General features: G+C 32.9%; 1 protein-coding gene across 2 annotated transcripts; it reads right to left on the reverse strand.

Moving 5' to 3' along the window:
- Positions 1-14104: 14104 nt before the first annotated feature.
- On the reverse strand, positions 14105-19560 carry LOC128178176 (monocarboxylate transporter 12-B-like). 2 transcript variants are annotated; one of them, XM_052845220.1, is made up of 6 exons: positions 18935-19559; positions 17462-17648; positions 16840-16983; positions 15393-16160; positions 15159-15209; positions 14106-15049 (listed from the first exon to the last, which is right to left on the reverse strand). In XM_052845220.1, exons 2-6 carry the CDS (start codon positions 17640-17642, stop codon positions 14835-14837), a joined length of 1359 nt encoding a protein of 452 aa, XP_052701180.1. In that variant the 5' UTR covers positions 17643-17648; positions 18935-19559; the 3' UTR covers positions 14106-14834. The 2 variants fall into 2 exon arrangements, with proteins under 2 accessions (XP_052701181.1, XP_052701180.1); XM_052845221.1 differs by lacking the exon at positions 15159-15209 and having other exon boundaries at positions 14105-15049; positions 18935-19560.
- Between the last annotated feature and the right edge of the window lie 550 nt (positions 19561-20110).

The following is a 20110-nucleotide window of genomic DNA, read 5'->3' on the forward strand; positions in this document are numbered from 1 at the left end:
AAAGACAGCTACCAACAAATAGAGAGAAATTATTTTGTCATATGATGGATATTTCCTTCGGACACATAAAAAAAAAATAGAACACTTCTTAATATTCAAAGATGTTATTATTGCAATTTTTTTTAGTATTTCCCCAAAATATATTTTTTCATATTTTCTTACTCTGTTGACAAATCACCTGAAAAAGTTGCATGATGTTATAAGGAAATGTATTTTAATAAAAGTGACATAAAAAATTGAATGAAAACCATTGCAAATAAGCACATAAAATATTTTAAATTTTATTTGGTATGAAAGTTCCTCATGTAAGGGTTATCGTTCCTAAGTCCCAAGGCCCAAACACCTTGGGGACTTTTCATTTCTGAGTTGAAGAAAATTTCCTAAATATAATGTTGGAATGATAAATACATACATATTTCATTATAGAATTTGCCCTGTATAAGTGAATATATTCGCTTTAATGCAAAACTAAGTCAAATAAATAAAGGGGAACATTGACTAGGCTAATAGGATTTATGTATCCCAACCTGAGAGAAATTCAAAGCAACCCTCTCATCCCCGTTAGGTGTCGAAATTAATGAGCATTAAAGTATATTATAATTGAATTATTTTCACCTGTTTAGAATTTTCTTTCACGGTATTCAACCAAAAAATACGTTTTAGAAATTTTTGGAAAGTTAAAAAATTTATTGTTCTCAACGGGAATCGAACTCATGACCTACTGGTTTGTAGTGAACCCACTAACTCACTGCGCTACGGTGTAACATATCGAAGATGCAAAAGAAACTCTTTAAAAATTTATACTTGATTTTATTGTTTATTTCGATAAATAATGCCACACAACGTGAAGGTGTCACACACCACATTAATAGTAAGTAATGAATTTTCCAATTATCAAATTAAATCTATCCATTTAACAAATTTTTCAAAATAGCGGTTCCCATACAATTTACCTCAGTTTAAATCAGCCAGTACCGGACATGCATGTTTCCAGATTTACTTTTTTGCGTACTGCGTCATCAAAAAGTGGTGTATAGAGCCACCTTAAAAGTTTAAATTTAAATAAATTTTAAAAATACAACATGATATATTAAAATTGTAGATTATTTTTAAATTGAAACCATTCAAATCAATGTAATTATAAGCAATAACATGCTTTTTTGAAGATTCATACAGGTTATGAAGAAAGCGATCATTGCAGAAACTAATTACATTTTAATAAATTTTGTTGGTTTTTTTTTTTGGGGGGGGGGGCAATATCGCCACATTCATATCCTGCTTGAATCAATAAAGAAAGCATTTCATTGTGTAAACAACTTTTATAGTCTATTAGTTCTTGACAGTATCTTAAGAGATGTCGTTACACATTCTTATTAATTTTTAATCGTCTCCTCGTCTCCCTTGGAAGAGGAAGAAACCATCATCAAAGAGACTGTGTGGCAGTTTTGCTAAAATTCGTCCTTTTTTGTTTCTGGTGACTTCGTTTTTTCTTTTTTGTCTGAACTCTTCTGATTAGTTTGCAGATTCTGAGATTTGCGTTCAAGGAGGTTTAAATACTTTGGGTTTGGTTTTGAGCCACTTTGACGGAGGAAAATTTTTACTCTCCTGATCTGCTTTATAACCTTCATCATCATATATATTTCCACCTTTATTATGGATGTGTCAGTCTGACACATTTGGTTTAGTAGATGGCTTTGTCCCTTACAATTAAAATAATTTGTCATAATTCTTTCAGGTTTGTTGGTCTTTTCCAGTTTTGTTGTTAATGTATGGTCTTGATTTTCTTTGCATTTCTACAACCATCATTCCATTTATCTTGTGCTTGATTTGCACTGACGCTGACATTATTCTCAGGGTTTAATTTGGCAAAACAATCATATCCAAATAATCTTATGTATACGGGTGTATACTTCTAAAAATACAATAATTTCTCATCGGATTTCGGTTATGCAGCTTGTTTATACCATAAATGATTAATACAGTATTTCAATAAAAGTTCTCCAAAACGAAGGACAATGTTAATGTCATAGTTGATTATCTTAATATTTATAAGACAGTTTCCTTGTAAAAAGGGAACAACCTTTTCTTTGTGAACTTCCCATTAATAAAAGGGTTTGCGAGATGCTATCAGTTATAAATAACATTTGGGACAGACATAAATATGAGAAATGAATATTAATGTTGAAAAATTCTTTCAAATCTCTCAGACATCAGATAGTCTGAATACGTAGCCAACCAAGCAAATCTCAATGTTTTGTTGTTGTTGGGTTTTTTGTGGGGGTTTTTTTTTTTACATTTTTAACTTACTTTGGAGGACATTCTAACATGGACGTCGACGTAATGTAAAGGCTGACATAGGATATTTTAAAAACCTGCCAGGACAAGTAATCCAGCCCTTCCGACTTTTTCTTTATGGGGTCTAAAAAGTAGAAGACCATCAAGTAAAATATAGAGGATATGGCAACCAAATCACCAATGTAAAAAAATGCATAGCATATCAAACTTGCATTAATTGTGTGCATCAGTATGATATAAATTCCTCTAAATTACCACGTAGAAGTGCGATACAATTTCATATAAGGCGTCCTTGTTAATATTAACTAGGAATTGTTTGCCTGCATGGTAGATACGGAAAGGAATTATATGCACAGTGTATCATGTCAGCGCTAATCTTTTTAAAATATTCCACCTTTTGTCGTTAAATAGTAAGTACATGTTTTCAACAACTCATGAAATCCCTTTTATCCTTCGGTCGAGTTAGCTTTGCATGATTTTTTATTAGTCTATATCAAGCATCCACCGTGTTTGACAAATAACTACAATCAAATAAGCGTCAAGCAAGAGAGGCACTTTGAATGATAGCGATCATGCTTACACATTCCCCGATTACAATTAAACAATCATTCCCTTGGTTTTCTTTCAAACAGAAATACAATACATTTTCATATTAAATATTTTCTCAAATTCAATGTCGACTAGAATAAGATAAAAACAAGATACAGCTATTGAAGTATTTTGATTTAAATATGTCAAATGTAGTCGAAATTTCATTTAACGATTCCAGATCCTCTGTCATGTCCGATAACTCTTAAATTATCCGTATCTTATTTATTTATTCCATTAATCTTCTTTTACGTAGTCAAATTATAATTAGTATTCTAGTGCTAATATTATTATCAGTGACTCATCAATGCTTGGCTTAGTAGGTCCATGCAGATCTTCAAATACTACTATAACAATTTTCTCGATTTTGGACTTTGTATAATCATTTTCTACCGTATATATGAAAAAGTAATAATAATAATAAATTCTACCGTCTGGAATATTATTTTTATTGAATTCCAAGAATGTGATAATTACCAATATTCTAAATTTTAAAAAAATTAGGCCTAAAACTGCCGGTGTAATGAAGAATAATGACCCCCGTAGAATAATGACCGGGGGTCATTTTTCTACGTAGAAAAATGACCCCCCGGTCATTATTCTACGCAGAAAAATGACCCCCGGTCATTATTCTACGTAGAAAAATGACCCCTTTGCCTGAAGAATAAGTGTCATTTTCATAAAAATGAGCACATTCCACATGAAGAAAAGTGACCCCTGTAGAATAATGACCCCCTTGTAGATTAAAGTTTTTCAGTACATTTTTTTATTATTTGTGAAATAGTCTTTACACTATTGTAATTTTTACTGGTGAAGTTTACAGAAAGTAACAGAAATTATAATTCATATTCAAATAAACTTAAAGTGAAAGAAGGGGTATATCTTAGAAAATAAAAATCCTTCCGTTATAACAAGATATTGACGTATTGCATCGGGGTATGGTTGTCATCTTAACAATTACATTTACATATATGTATTGTGTTCCGATAGGGCCACTTCGACATTAGGGCGAAGATGCGAAGTTGCAAAGGCGATAGTGCGAAGGCGAAAGAGCAAAAGTGCGTAGATGCGACGACGAAGCGCGAACATGTGATGCCTAAAGTGCGAAGGTGCGAAGGCGAAGGAGATATACTTCTATCACTCCTTCCCAACTTTGCACTCTGGCCTTCGCATCTTCGCACTTTCGCCTTCGCCTTTTTTGATTGCATTCAGCAAGTCTCGGTCGATTACATAGAATTTAATACAGGCACCGTACTCGCTAAGGTTTTCCGATTAATCCATGCTATTATTGGTACGCATGCGCTAGGCCATCGCGCTTACTATGAATGTTTATAAATATAATTTAATGTGTACATGTAACATATATATGTTTAACAGTGCTGGCTATGCCTAATCATTACACAAATTTAATGTCCGCCATAATGTGTACATATGCACTTCCAGACTCCTGTCACTTACCAGCCGTCTCTTTACCGTGGACCAAACACAGTAACAATGTAATTTCATTATGCGACACTCCTTGCTCATGCATGGATCTAGAGGGGAATAAGGGGTCCGCCCCCCCCCCCCCCCCCGGAAAATTCAATATTAATAATTTCACAAAGTAAAAGGGGAGAGGGGATCCGGACCCCATCCCCCTGGATAATTTTATTTTATTAATTCTTAAAAATAAAATGTCCAAAATATGCCTCGGAACCCTTTAAACGATGGAGAGCTCCGCAATTATAAAACATAGGTAATCACATATTACAAAGGTCACCGAGACGAGGCATCACCTTTATGAGGCATCGCCTTTATGAGACCACCTTTATCATATTATATGAAAACCACCCTTTATGATCTTGGATATTCATGGATTCTGTTTTGAAACAATATCGTATATCATGATCATCTGTTAAAAATTGTATGTTAATCGTATGTTCATATGTTAATCAATACAATAATATAAAATTAAAACTGCATCCTATCATAATTACAATACATATCATATAATACCATAACATACCGTAAAATATTGTGAGATATGATATTGTAACGTATGCTATGACATTGTATTGTGTTATACATCATTGTATTTGATCAAACAATACAATATCGTAAAACATAATACAATATAGTATTATATGAAACAATATCAAACTGCAATAATACATCATAACATTGAAACATATGATATTATACTGTATAATTAAGCATTGCATCATTATTGTTTGAAAGATGTGGTCTCATAACTGCAACGCTGTGTGCATACAAATTTTATAACGCGCGCTAGCGCGTTATGAAAATTTGTTTGCACTCATTGTTGCAGTTATGAGACCACATCTTTCAAAAAATAATGATTCAATGCTTATATTTACGTTTTTTAAACATGTATTTCCTTCCCGCAAATATGAGTTTTTTTAAAAAGGCTCTGTCTTATTCAACAAGTAATGCGAAATTAACAGAATGGCCCTTGGAACAGCCACAATATGCTGACAAAAATAGTACGCAACGTTTAAAATTCTAATAACACAATTTTATTTTTCTTTCTGTAATTTAATGAATTTACTCTTGGTATACTAAGAAATAAATCAATTCAATTCATTTAATTGTCAAAATATATTTACATCAATGAGATATTTATCAGCGTAAGTATAATATCAGGTCGTTATCCGGTTTGAAGTTGCGAGAAGAGTCAGTTCTTGTTCTTCGAGAAATACGGAAGAAATAGTGAATGTATTCATTCGCACCAGATTTGGTGATTAAGTCTTCTGTGTTGTGTGTAAATATCACTAAAATTAACCAATGCAATTTAATAGAGGGAAAGAAAGTGAATGTAAACATTATAGTTTGATATTGTATTGTATGATACTGTATCATATTTGATACATAATATGATATTGTACTGTATGATACAATACAATTTGATAAACATTGTATCATATCAAATAAAACAATTTCATGGGATAAAGTAAAATATTATATAATACAATCATACTATACACATTGTATCATATGATACAATAATATATATTAAAATCATAAAATACAATTTCATGTGATATGATAATATATCATATAAACCAATATCATTAGTATGATACGATATTTTATAATATTACAATATCATAGGGATCATGTTACATCATTTAACAACAACTACATCTATCTATCAAGCAGGTTTGAGTGATGTAGGATATTTCTTTAGCATCCTTGATAATGGAGATCAGGCTCTGCATCTGAAGCAACCTCTGCGTTTCATTTATGATATAGTTAAATCAACTATGCAAGCTATCTATCTAGCTATAAAACGTGTGACCTGTTCCCAAAAACTAAACCTGATCAAGAATCATAAACCTATGGCTCTGATTCAGCATTCAAGCCTATCAGGTGCATCAGTATCATAAGACTATATCAATGCAAGATTGGTGAAGTTAGTACCAGTAATAACTAAGATATCGTCATCAGAGGGCACCTGTGTCAAAAACTTTAACCAGCTCTTAATATCTTAACCTCCTCCAGCATCCGAAACCTGTGGCTCAGATTCAGCATTTAAGCCTGTCAGGTGCATCACTATAATAAGACGCACCAAGATATTATCATTAGAGGGCACCTGCAACAAAAACCTTTACCTCCTCCTGCATCCGAAACCTATAGCTCAGATTCAGCACTCAAGCCTGTCTGGTGTATCATTATCATAAGACACGCCATCCATGCAAGTTTGGTGAAGTACGGAACGCAGTAACTTAGATATTGCTATATAAGGCACCTGCAACAAATACTTTAACCTGCTCCAAAAACCTTAACCTCCTCCAGCATCTGAAAGTTAGGAACCAGATTCAGTAGGTCCAGATGCATCCTCCATGTAACTTTGATGAAGAGAGGACAAGTAATAGCTTAGATACAGGAGCTGCAACTAAAACTTTAACCAGCTCCGGACGCCGACGCCTGGGGTATAGCATATGCTCCCATTGACTCAGTGAGCTAAAAGGCGAAAGCGCGAAGATTCGAAGGCGAGAGTGCGAAGTTGCAAAGGCGAAGAAGCGGTAGTAGTAACTATCACTTCTTCGCCTTCGCAACTTAGCACTTTCGTCTTCGCGCTTCGCCGTCTCATCTTCTGTATTCTTCATATTGTTCATGAATATTATACTTGCATTGATGATTTCCGCAATACAAACTGCTGGGTATACAAGTGCATCACTCAGAATTAATGATGAAACCAAAATTATGAAAAGTTTACTCCACTGTTAGGCATTATAACCAAGCTGAAATTAGAGCCATTACGCCAGTAGAGGTTAACGGCTAATAAGGAAAATCGTCAAAGTACTGAGAGTACTCGTACAGAAAATATATTTTACTTTATCCTCAGCATACTTTAGTAAGTTTAGTTAATACCACGATGATTAATGCATCAATAGTTTGTATGATCATTGGTAACGTTGGATACAATAAAGATCGTTTGATCAAAATCAAGCGGGATATAAACCCCTAACATTGGTCCTAACCTCTTATCAACGCTTTTAGAAACAATCTTTTCTTATTATAATCGATAAGTGTTTATTATCTATTAAGATTTACTATAGTCAGGTACTCTTCACAAATTTGCTCTTAAAGAATAAAGTCTATCCATGATCACAAATACAACATTACAACAAATGATGTTCATGTATTACGTAGAAGAAAACAAAACTAACGCAGAATGCTTTTTTTAAAAAAATAACTTTCCCCAAGAAATGTAAATAAGAAGTATTCATATTTCTACCTTACCTGCCCCCTTAGTCTTTTTCCATAAAGATATATACATGTATCATTCTTCGATTGACAATTCATTCACCAATGAATATTGCTTATATTATTACAAGAATTATTCTTCCATGATTATTGTTCGTTGATTATCACACAATATCCTCATTGTGTATAATTTTTTTTTCTATATGCGTTATTTCCCGCCGTTTGTCGACAAGAGAAGTAACGTAACTGTTAACAATCAATTTGTGACAATGTAAGAGTGTTTTACGTGTGCTTGCTACGGACAGGAAAAACTTTATACAGCGATTTATTTACAAGATCGGTGTTTATAACTTCAAAATCAGTTGAACAGAGTGAAAAATAAAGTAACTTCAAAGTCATATCTTGGATACAGGGTAACCAATTTCTATTCATGTTTACGGGGGGGGGGTCATTTTTTTATGGGGGTCATTTTTCTTCATGTTTAACATGAAGAAAAATAACCCCTGGGTCTTTTTTCTTCAGAAAAATCCAATTATTCTTCAGCTAGGGGGGTCATTATTCTACGTAGAAAAATGACCCCCGGTCATTATTCTACGGGGGTCATTATACTTCATTACACCGGCTGCTGCTTAAAAATCAAATGCACATATAATAAATAAATTCTAATTTCTGATCGGGTAATTTAGACCTGGGCGTGCCTAATTCGAACGGGATTTAAAGAAAGGGGTATAACTCTATACAACAAGTCGGGAAAATGACATATAAAGATAGATAAAAGAATCAAATACATGTATACACAAAACCAGCACATTATTTTTATCATTTCAATTTCTTTTAATTCTCCAATTATAATGCAACTAAAACTATATATTTCTAACGATTTCAGTTATAGTGTATCGATTTATTAATTGCCGATTAGTTTAAATGATCAAGCAACGCTTTATTTATGTGTAGACACAATTACTGTCTAATTATTTATTGTAGCTGTGATTATGCAAACAAGACAATACTATAACAAAAATCTTACAAGTGTTTGTTGAATAAGTTATTTTTTCGCATTAGAACAGTTTTAATAACGTTTAAAATAAACAACATCAATCAACCAGACTTGATATTGAATTATTAGGACCCGACACTCTAAACTACACCTGATTGTTGCATCAGGATAATATTAAAGAAATACATGTAGTTTAAATGGTAGTTGTAGAGTGTTTCGGCGGTAAAGTAAGCCTCATCAGGGGTCCAAATTTAATGTATCTAATGTAAGCGAAATTTTATCAAAAGATCTCCTATATTTTTGTGTTTGCTGTATGCAATGATAGGTTCCGTGTCAAATAACTGTTTGCAAGTTGAGTCCGTTTTCAAAATGTTCCAGTACTTCAGTAAACGTTTTTTTAATCCCTTGACGCAGGGGTTGAATCACTTATGATGTAACCAGTATGAATTTGAAGAATTACTAAACGTGCGTACACCAACACTGATAGGAGCAATTTAGACATACCGCATCCAAATGTCGGAGATTTAATTTTCCTGCTCAGATGCGTATTAGAAAATAATTACTTCGAATTTGACCGGAAATACTACATGCAATTCATAGGATGTAGCATGGGTGCAAGACCCTCGCCAGAAATTTCGGATATGAGATTGAACGAAATTACTCGATAGTCGATACACAGACTCTCAATTTCAGTATTCTAACAAAATACTTCTTCACGGAAGATTCAGAGATGATGGATTTATCATTTTTGATGGATCAAAAGAAGAAATCCTTGAGTTTTTTTTACATCAGTAACAACTGTCACAAGCATCTTAAATTCACATTTGAAATTTCTCAAACATCCGTGAATTTTCTTGACACAACGGTCTACAAGGGCCTAAGATTTAGCAATTGTCAAAAACTGGATATCAAATCCTTTATCAAACCAACTAATAATTTTGAATACCTTCATAGAAGTAGCGCACACAACGCATCAGTGTTTTCTTGTTTCGATTTCTTCAGAGTTTGTTTCCTCTTGGAGAAAACGCACCTCCCTTATTCGTGAGTACTTTTTTTCGGGTTTCATTTTCTCCAGGGAACGATATCTCCAGTTATCTCTTTGCACGCCATCTAGCGTTATATGTTTAGAGAATCACTGTTGGTTTTGCATCGGTAGTCGTTTGTTTTGCGTCGCTGTCTGTTTCTTTTGCAAAAGAGTCTTGATTTTGATTCAAGCTGGTCTGTTTCGTATTTTAGTATGTTTTTAAAAACTAGCTTCTCATATTGCAATTATGTCTTCTTTACCAATTTCCGCTGTCCATAGACGTATCTCCACGGAGAACGTTAACTAAGCATGTGCATATCCTAATTTTATTTTCTGGGAGTCTTTGATTTTTTCCACCAATTTATAGTACATGTACATGTACTCGAAAGTATATAAAATATACCAGTTGTCGAAATAAATGACGTGATCATCACTTTAAAATACATTTTAAGAAATAGGCTGCACCTAATGCGGGTTCGTAATTATAAGAAATACATTCAGCTTTCATTCGAAATTGTAAATACATTTACGAAAATGGGAAATAAGAATACATGTGTTGTGATATTGTCCATGGTAAAGATAAATCAATACAGTCGCAAACAAAAATTTAAAAAAATTAAATGTTAAGCCTCCCCCCTCCCCCCCCCCGAAAAAAAAAATTAAACAAAACTCTTTTCAATTCAAAATATATAACAAATTTGACGCCTTCCACTTCTAAATGTAACACGCAGAAATTAAATTCTGTAAAAAGTTCCGCAGTTGCATTATAATAAAGGAACATTTAAAAAGTTTTTAAAAAGTAACATACTAGGTTCAGCTTCTGTTTATGTTTGATTAGAAGAGTGATATTTTTCTCAGACTACATCTAACGCAAAAAAGTAGAAGTCCTTCGCATAATGTGAGGAAAAAATATAGACTTCGTTTGAAATTTTAACTAAAGAGAAGATTTTTTAATTCATTCGATATATGAATAACATTTCTAAAAACTTAATGATACAAATTTCAGAGCTATGCTTGATACTGATTGATAAATCAATAATTTATCGGTAAGTATACAAATATCAATGATCTAATAAACTTAGAGTTATTAGCCAGTATTTAGGCAATATTCTCATCTATTTTATTAAATCCATATTTCTCGTTCATACATGTATTTTTTTACGAAATTCATTTTTGTGTGTACCCACAGAAAAAATTTCTGATCCCACTTGATTAAAAAAAAGGAAACGGCATTTGTTGTGAAGATTGTATCGAAGAAAATAACGTTGATAATTTTTTAAAATGTTGGTATTTGAATTCTTAGACGTAAAATAGGGAGACTCTCTCAACACCTTTAAACACTGTACTATAATTTACTTGGTGGGCATTCTTAACTTTTACCTTTAAAAGAAAACCCTATCAAATTGAAAATTCAAAGTTATTGGTCAGAAGCGATTCCCATTATACAATCGTATCAGTTCGGCGAACTAGTACTGTCAGAGGTCGTTGGTATTTTTTGCATGTAAGTTACCTGTATCACCCGTCACTATGTGTCCTCTGTATTTTTGTCTACTATCAAGTGATTGCTTATTAATTTTTCCTTTACTTTACAGTTTTTTCCATGTTGTCTTTGTTTTTAAACAAATTGGATTTTTTCATCGTTAATATCATTTAATTTAACATTTTGAAAATTCCCGCCAAAACGAAGAATCTTGTCGTAGAATTATGCTTCATTGCTTATTTGTGAACATACATGTCTTTGAAATGATTCCTTTGGTTGAAAGTTCAAAGTCAATATCATTATTGCTTTCTAACTATTTTCCTATTAATCTCTAACAAATCCTGAATGTTTTAATGATGTCATGTAAGATAATTAAGATAATTAATTTTAACACGGCAGTTAAGTAATTTGCATTTCTTTTAATATATTTAATTGACATTGTATAATATTGAAAAAAGTCTGATGTTTGCAACAGGACAATGTCTCAGGTGAAGTATGAAATTAAAATGAATATGAATTGTGCGCTTTACCTCTTTCCATTTATTGTTTATCCCTGGGAGGTCAGCAAATTAACCATCAGACCTGCCCTACATTTTTAGATACAATGTCTTCAACTATAAACCATTATTTGATACATGAAAAGTCGATATATTTTACTTTTTAAATTTGGTCATTTTTCTATATTCTTATATATTTGAGGAGAACAATTTGGTCTAAAAATGGTCATAACCATCGATCCCTCTTGCGTTTGCATGGTAAAAACCTATAGAAACAGGGGCGAAGATAGGTAACGAATCAATGCAATTTGCAATAGGAATGACCAAATCTCTTACAAGAACTCCTAACCAAAATAGGTATTAAATGTTACAACTTGGTAGGTGCATTGTCGCTCACTACGGTCATGCATTGACTACGAAACTTATTTAAGGAGGCCGACTTAAGCTTTCATTGCGCATGTTCTTGCGCTTTCTATTATAATACAATGGATTTATATTTTTTATGAAAATATTTCGATATCATTTGTAAAATTGAACACAATAAACAAAATACAAATAAAAATATTTAGATTTTTGAAGAAATGTTTATGTTTAAAACGATTTTTCCGTTGTGCGGTAGGGGAGCGTTGCCATTGTGCTTTGATGACGCTATGACAAAATGAAGCTTTGTAGGAGTACGTTATAAGAAAAAGCATGAAAGAAAAGGTAAAAATTGTACGCCATTGAAATTTTATACACAGGATGATGCTATCCTAGAGGACATTTTCCTTATTTTTTGAATGAATCCATTGTACTAATCTTCTTTCGTAATGCTCCAAATATATAGCAAAATTTGGTGCAATCTAAGATATATATTAATATTTTGAGATGGCCCCAACTCAAAACCAGACGGTAGAATTTGGTATTCTTTTTAAATATAAGGTAGGAAATGATATTGCTAATCATATTTAACAACTTGAGAAAAAGGCTATAGTGGTATCTTTTTATCTGCTTCGAAGTGCGGAAAATGTATACATATAGTAAATGTACCTTTATTTTGAGATGGTCCCTAAGCAAAAGGTTGATTTTCTCGAAACTTCGCAAACAAACTAGAATTGGTTTAAATGATATATGGTTAAGAAAATAAAGAGTTTTGCTATTGAAGTTTTTCTGCAAGAAAAACAAAATCGGCCTCCATAACTTTCTTTAACTTCATAACAAAAACATCCACCATAGTACCAAAACCCATGACCTAGACTGCTTGGATATCAAACATCATTCGTAGGGTCCTTCATGCTCAAGATGACTTAGAAATGTATTAACTTTTACAACTCTTCATTGAAACAGTAGGAATCATACATACGTATACGAATTTGTTTTTTATGAAACTTTTACATTGTATATTCTTCAAAATTGACAAAGTAATTTCAGAAAAGTTATGTATATTCAAAATTGTATAACGATAAGCAACATTGAGCAAACAAAGCTATCGGTACCTAAGTAACTACTCCACCTTTAAGTGACGTCTACAATCTAATTAAAGAAGGATGTGTTATGTAAAGCGAAAATCCCCTTTGCCGTTAATTATATCATTAGTCCGGTGTTAACGTTTGATAAGGAGTTGTATGATACGAATGCTCTGTTGTAGTTCACAGAGGTCTATAATGCCGGACTTTCACTAGTACAATACATGAAATAGAATAATAAAGTTATTATGAATCCACCCCTTAATTTTTTGAAATGTGTTTTAAATCTATGCTGCAGCGTATCATCTATTTGCCTGAATGTCTATACGAAAATCTTCTCAAATCAAAAGAAATAAAATACAATCTTGAGGTGGGATTTTTAGAATAATAACAAAAAATGATTTTACGACGATTCATATATGTTTACACAATGTAAAATGAATATAGTGTCAGTTTACAAATATGACATTCAAGGAGTCAGGATGGTCAAAAAATTTAGTCATCAGATTTACCTTAAATTTTATATCTAAGCTATGAAACAATTGTTGAATAAAGAGAAATTTCATATTACAAACGTCATATATTTCAGCTTTAAAATTTGAATATACATGTACATATCGGTACACAGAGCTCCTCTTCTCAAGGACTGAGGAGATCAATTTAGTCTAAAACTGGGCAGGGCCATCTAGCCCTCTCAAATGGACGCATACAGGATTTAAACTCAAAGTTTTTTTAAATCAATTTAAGGTAACCTGAGTTACCCGGATGGGTATTTACAAAACAAGGCTCGAGCTATGTTGCATAGGTATTCGACCTCTGTATCTCGCTTATAACTCTATATCTAACATTTTTTTATATTTTAGTCAATCATTTAAGCTATCCAAGCAAATTATTTTCTACATTTAGACATTGATAAAATCTAAACCGTCTATAGGTTCTAAAAACTTGTTTACAAAAGCTTTCTTTAACGTACGTTTGAAAGTCTAAATTGAAATAGAAAATGTGTATCCTATAACTCATGATAACAGTCCCTCAGTAAAAGAATAATATCTGTCTTAAATACAATACATTAATTCAAAATCTAACACCATTTTCGTGTTTAATTAATTTAATTATGATTTAATATATTGGTACAAAACAACTGGATGCAAGAACTAGTTCTTGGTGATATAAACAATACCCAGTTTATATGCAGAAGTATATATCAAATCAATTCAAAGACATTTTAGACATTCATATAAACACTGCACTGCTACGATACGATGTCGACAAAAATTCTATCAGTCTAAAAAATAACTAGCATTATGTACTTGCATTTACTTTACATTTTACAGAGTACTATAAATTGTCAGTCAAACATAATGCCTTCATTGATTGTAACTTAAATATATCTAAGAAAATGTGTATTTTTGTAAATGTATACACTTCAAAATTACTAGTTTTAGATCTATCATGTCAGTGTACATGTATAATTTTCCCTGGTAAAATGTTTCATGATGTATTCCTGTACATGAGAAATTCTATCTGTATAAATTATGTGAAAAATATTAATGATTTTAGTAGGAAAGGATATCCTAATTTAAGATGTTTTAAGTTACTGTCGAGCTACAACTTAAGAGATATCGTACGTTGATCCTAGGATGTTCCTAACATTTTTCCTAGGTTACATCTTAGGAACACACTTAGGTCATATCAAAGGAAATTTTGGTGAACATGCATGAGTTGATGTGAAAAGTTGTTCGGAAGTTTACCGAGACTTTATTTACACAACGGTGTCAGTTCGGTGCAACTAGTACTGTCAGCGTTCGTTGGTATGTATTGAGTTACCAGCATTATCACTCAGTATCAGTGATAAGTCGTTTAATTGTTTGACCTGTATAACGTGGCTGCTTATTAATTTTTCCTCCACCTCAACCGTTCTCTCCATGTTGTTTCTGTTTGGAAACGATTCAGATTTTGCCATCGTTAGTATCATCAACATTTCAAAAATCCCTGCTAAAACATATAAGAGTCCTAAAACCAAAAAAATAACATTATTGACTCAAAAACGTGTTTAGTAACATACTTTTTTGTAGTACAAGTACAGGTAAAATAGTTACAAACGCACAAAATCGGTACAAACCTGATATTATAAAAACAAGAGTAAAATCATTAGTCTCTCTTTGTATTTTCCCTGAAATGTTTAATATTCATATTGAGTCAAATTATATCGGCAAAGACAAATAGAAATGTAATAGAAAATGCCAAGTGAAATAAGGAAATACATGTACTGTAATAAATTAGTTAAGATCTGGAATATCGTACATACTAATGATACATTTAGCGAAAAGTTCATAATTTGATGCACAGGTCTTACCTCCAATGATTGGACCAATCAAAAACCCAATGCCTCCAATCAACAATTCCATTCCAAAAGCTGTGGGCATTTGTTGAATGCCAACAATTTCAATTGTAATAGGTGTGAGAAGCGACCAAACGTTGCTAGAATATATTCCAAGTACTGACGAATAAAATATCTTTCCAGAAAAAGAATTGCCTATAAGGGGGAGAAAGATTGTGCACAACCCTAGAATGATGTAAGACCCCATATACAAAAGTTTTCCATCTACACGTGGGTCAGAAGCGGCTAATCCTGTCATAATTCGGGAAAAACAACCCATAATGCCGTAAAGAGACATAAGGATGGCAGCTTCTGTGTGTGTTGAACCCGTGCTAACATAATATTGCGGTAAAAGTAATAAAGAAGTATTAACACTGGTACTCCAACAGAAAATGCTAATACAAAATTGTAGATAAGCACCCATGGAAAATATTTGTCGGAGTTCCTGAAGAATTAACTTTACTTTCATCTTAAATGTCTTGAACCTTTCTTTTCTTTTGTTTTCTAGCTCGTGGGTTTCTATACACATGGTAAACACAACAACCTGCAAACTGACGGCAGATAAGAGGAGAAACGTTCCATCAATTCCATAGGTCTCAATAAGGAACTCTGTAAACATTGGAAACACCGCCACTCCGATTCCCGCCCCTAACGCCACCACGCCTGTGGCAACCGATGGGTTGTCATGGAAATAGAATCCCGTGACCAAAATAGTTCCGGCGTACATCATGGATTGACCCAATCCTGCATAAAATGTTAATCAGTGGGTCCAATTGTAGGTGTTATGTGATATATTCTGCAAGTATACCACGAAATTTTGTTTTCAATACATATTGAAAGAGATATGTACATTGTGTAAAGAGTCATACGCTTCGCATATTTAGCCGTATCCATGGACATGCATATATTGGTATTTCAGAACAGGACATTTTAACCTTTCTAATTTCAGTAAACTTATATAGTCAAATGCAATGTACTGAGATTTTTCAATTTTTAAACGTTATATACCTATTCACAGGTATGAGCAAAAAAACAATACGATTTGTTGTACGTCAGATTTGAAATGTAAAGAACCAATTGCGAAGCAAACAGAACGCAATAAATTAAAATATCCGGACGACGTCTACTTACATGTTTTCTCGACGAAATTACCAGAATATTAATTTAGTTCTTCGGTGACAGGAAAGCCCAGAAGTTGTTATGACGCCGTATGCCATCGGTATCGGATGACATAAACCTCCAGGGATTTCCTGTCACATCGGGGCAAATATTCTTATATGTATACCTCAAAGCCATGTAATATATGTATGCTATAAGATATCGGCATGTGAAAATTAGAACTCTTCTTATACGGCATTGCAGAGGTGTTCGGGAAACTTTGACTAAAATTAAGAATCCAGTTAAACATTATTATAAAAGATACCTGCAACAATTCCATAACTGAAGACTACAACCTCAATACGTGATACAAAACTGGAAACCATAAATCCCACAAAGCTCAGGAAAGATCCCAGGAAAATGGCCGACCGACATGACAGGGCATTCACAACGGAACTAGAGATGGGACCTAAAATTTCACAAAGCAAATCAAACCACGTGTCTTAAAATACAAAAGTGATTCAAACTGACAATAAACAAGTTTGTTGAGCATGTTTAGGTGGCGCTGGAGTGAAGGTTCACAAAAAGACTGTAAGTATATCAATACGCGGGTGGATTATTATTTTTTCTTCTCTGTGAAAACTACAGACTACAATCCCGGAGAACAATTTATTTAGATTTCAATCTTAAACATACAGTCTGTTAGTTATTTATTGTTTAAATATATGCATGCAGTAATCTTAGATAAATGATATAATTTAATAGAAATTAGAGTTTGCTCCCAACGATACAAAGAATAAAAAGATTGAAAGAAAATATTTTGTCACTAAATGTCTAGAAAGAGAAAAAACAAAATTGCATCAGTGTTTCACAGTGATATTCTTAAAAAAAATTAGTGTCAACAACATGCACTGGTGAGAGAGATAAAGAGAGAAAGCCTTTCTTACCAGCCAAGCAAAACACGCTCGTGAATAGAGCACCTGCCCAGGAAACCAAATTTGGAGACTTCTTGTGTTTCTCCAGTAGACCAAGGTGTATTATTCCTGCGGAATAGCCGATACTCGCTCCAAGAAAGGCATTCATTAGTCCGGCTAACATGATCACCGCACGTCGACGCTGCCGGCGCATGGTTACCTGAAATTAACTTTTTCTTTTCATAAAGGTTGTTGTCTATTGCAGCAAAAATATACTTAAATATGAATACGAATATTTACAACACGTGCAGCTGTCTTTGTTGATCATTTGAATATGAGATGTCATTCAATCACATAAGCTAGACTAGCAAATATATATTTTACATTCTTAATATAGAATTACATTTCTTATGTTATTATTACACTATCAAAGCAAAGTCGTGGCAACATCTGTTTCAAAATTGCTTATTGTGGAGGTATAATTAAGTTGACATGACATTTTTCTAAGTGGCGAGAAGTCTTAATGATGACAAATGAATACATAAGTGACAGACGGCAAATAATATTCAACGTCCTTAGAAAGTAACGCAAAGAATACCGTCCGTTATGGCGCGTAGGTTCCGAAGCGAATATACATATAGCGCATTGCGGTAGGAACATACAGTGTATATCTAGATAGAGAAAGTATATCTCAATGATCTTGGAGTTGAATTTCATCATTGTCTGTAATTGTTGTCATATCCACGAGATGTTTTTCTCTTTGACTGACTAAATTGAACTTAAATATTGTGACTGTGTATTTAGGCATATGAATACACATAAATAGGTAGCCATAATAATAGTAAATATACTAACACAAGTAGGCATATAGATGTAAACCGTGTGGTTTGTAAAACATATACATAACAAGAACGTAGCACAGCTTTTGAAAGTACAAAGTACGTAGAATCTATATTTATATGATAATATTGTTAATTTCAGTATAAAATTTTGCATCCTCCAGTAAAGCGAAAGATCAATTCCTTTAAAAGTAATTTTTTTATTGGTCAATCTATTTAAACGTTTGTCGCGACAAAAGGTGGAGGAATGGTGGCGCCAGCCCCTTCCCCCGGTACTACGTGATTGCATTTATATCACTCAAAAGAGTTTTTGCTTCATTGGTAAATGCATCGGGCTCGCCCTTTCAAAGCTAAACTAAAATTGGAATTGGAAATATCTAAGGTACAACACTCCTTTTTTCCTACAACTGTTAATTAATCGAATTGCCACATGCAGCTGGAAAAAAAGTAATTCAAATATTTTGAAATCCTAAGAAGAGTATTGTATGCATATATAGATAAGAATATATCACAGTGTATTCTAAGAGCATAATATCATTGTGTTCGCAAACAAGTTCCTAATTAAAACTCCCAGAAAAAGTTGTATGGAATGGGATATCTTGGAAAATGTAGGTCCAAAAAGTGTAATTTTGAAACACTATTTTGTGCAAAATAAAAAGTTACATACCTTTGTTTTTTGTCCCAAGAAAGAGCCCTGGAATGCACAAAATGAAAGATCATCCTTCTAAAAACATGTGTCAAAATGTCTAATGAACAACGTCGCGATGTGTTCATTATTGTTAGACAGATGATGAAATAAGTGAACTGATACACTATAATGAGATCCAAAGATAGAATCCTGTTGAGGCGGATTTTGCGAACATAAAGACGGTGCATGTAGTTGATTAGGATAACACATAACCTACGCCCGTCCTTACTGATTGTTGAATGATATCAGTCCTAAAGAAGGTGGGATATAGATGTATGTGGTGTATAAATAAGGTACCAAACGAAAAGCAGAACAATTTTGGTTTTGAAAGAAAGCAACACTGCTTATCCTCCCGTTTTATCGATAATTCCACTTCAGAACAATAACTTCAGGTTGGCAACTCACAGATGGTCATACATGAAAATCAAGGTGCACAAGATATATTCACGTCTAAAATCCTTTGTTAAATGTATATTCATGCCTTACATACTTTTGTATGAACGTCCAAAATTAGGTCGACAATTGCACCGTCGACTTAAATCATACCGTCAATGCTCATTTCGAAAAGTCTTTACTTCGGTCGACATATAATCCCTTAACAAATCGTTGGAACTTTAAAAAAGTTAACAGTTGACATACTATAATTCTTTTGACGAATCCTCGGAGCTTTAATTACAGTAATATTTTAATCGATGGAACCAGACACGTATAAAGTTAGTAGATCGTCTTACTATATTGAAAATGTTCAAATGACGCCTTGAGTATCAATGTTTAAAATGCTTCTTTTCACGGCATTTTCCCTTTCTCTTTTAAATTCCACAAAATGCAAAATTCCTTAATAAATATAGCGATTTACACACTAGGAATTTATGATATTAAAATTGAATTAAAACATATCTTGATATATTGCATCAATGGGATGCTTTATTGTTGCTATTGTGGAAACAATTAAAACTATTATGACAGAATACTTAATTTTTTGTCTAAAACTTTCATTCAGATAAAAACAATACGTACAATTCCAACGTTTTTGTGTCACATTACAAACTCCATTTTACACAACTTGTCTGTCTTTGTACAAATACAACCAAAGTTTTAATGAAGCATAAGACACAATCCAAAACAAGTTCATTAGTATACATGCTTTTAAAATAC

The sequence above is a fragment of the Crassostrea angulata genome, chromosome 3 (genome assembly GCF_025612915.1).
Source record: "Crassostrea angulata isolate pt1a10 chromosome 3, ASM2561291v2, whole genome shotgun sequence".
NCBI lineage: Eukaryota > Metazoa > Mollusca > Bivalvia > Ostreida > Ostreidae > Magallana > Magallana angulata.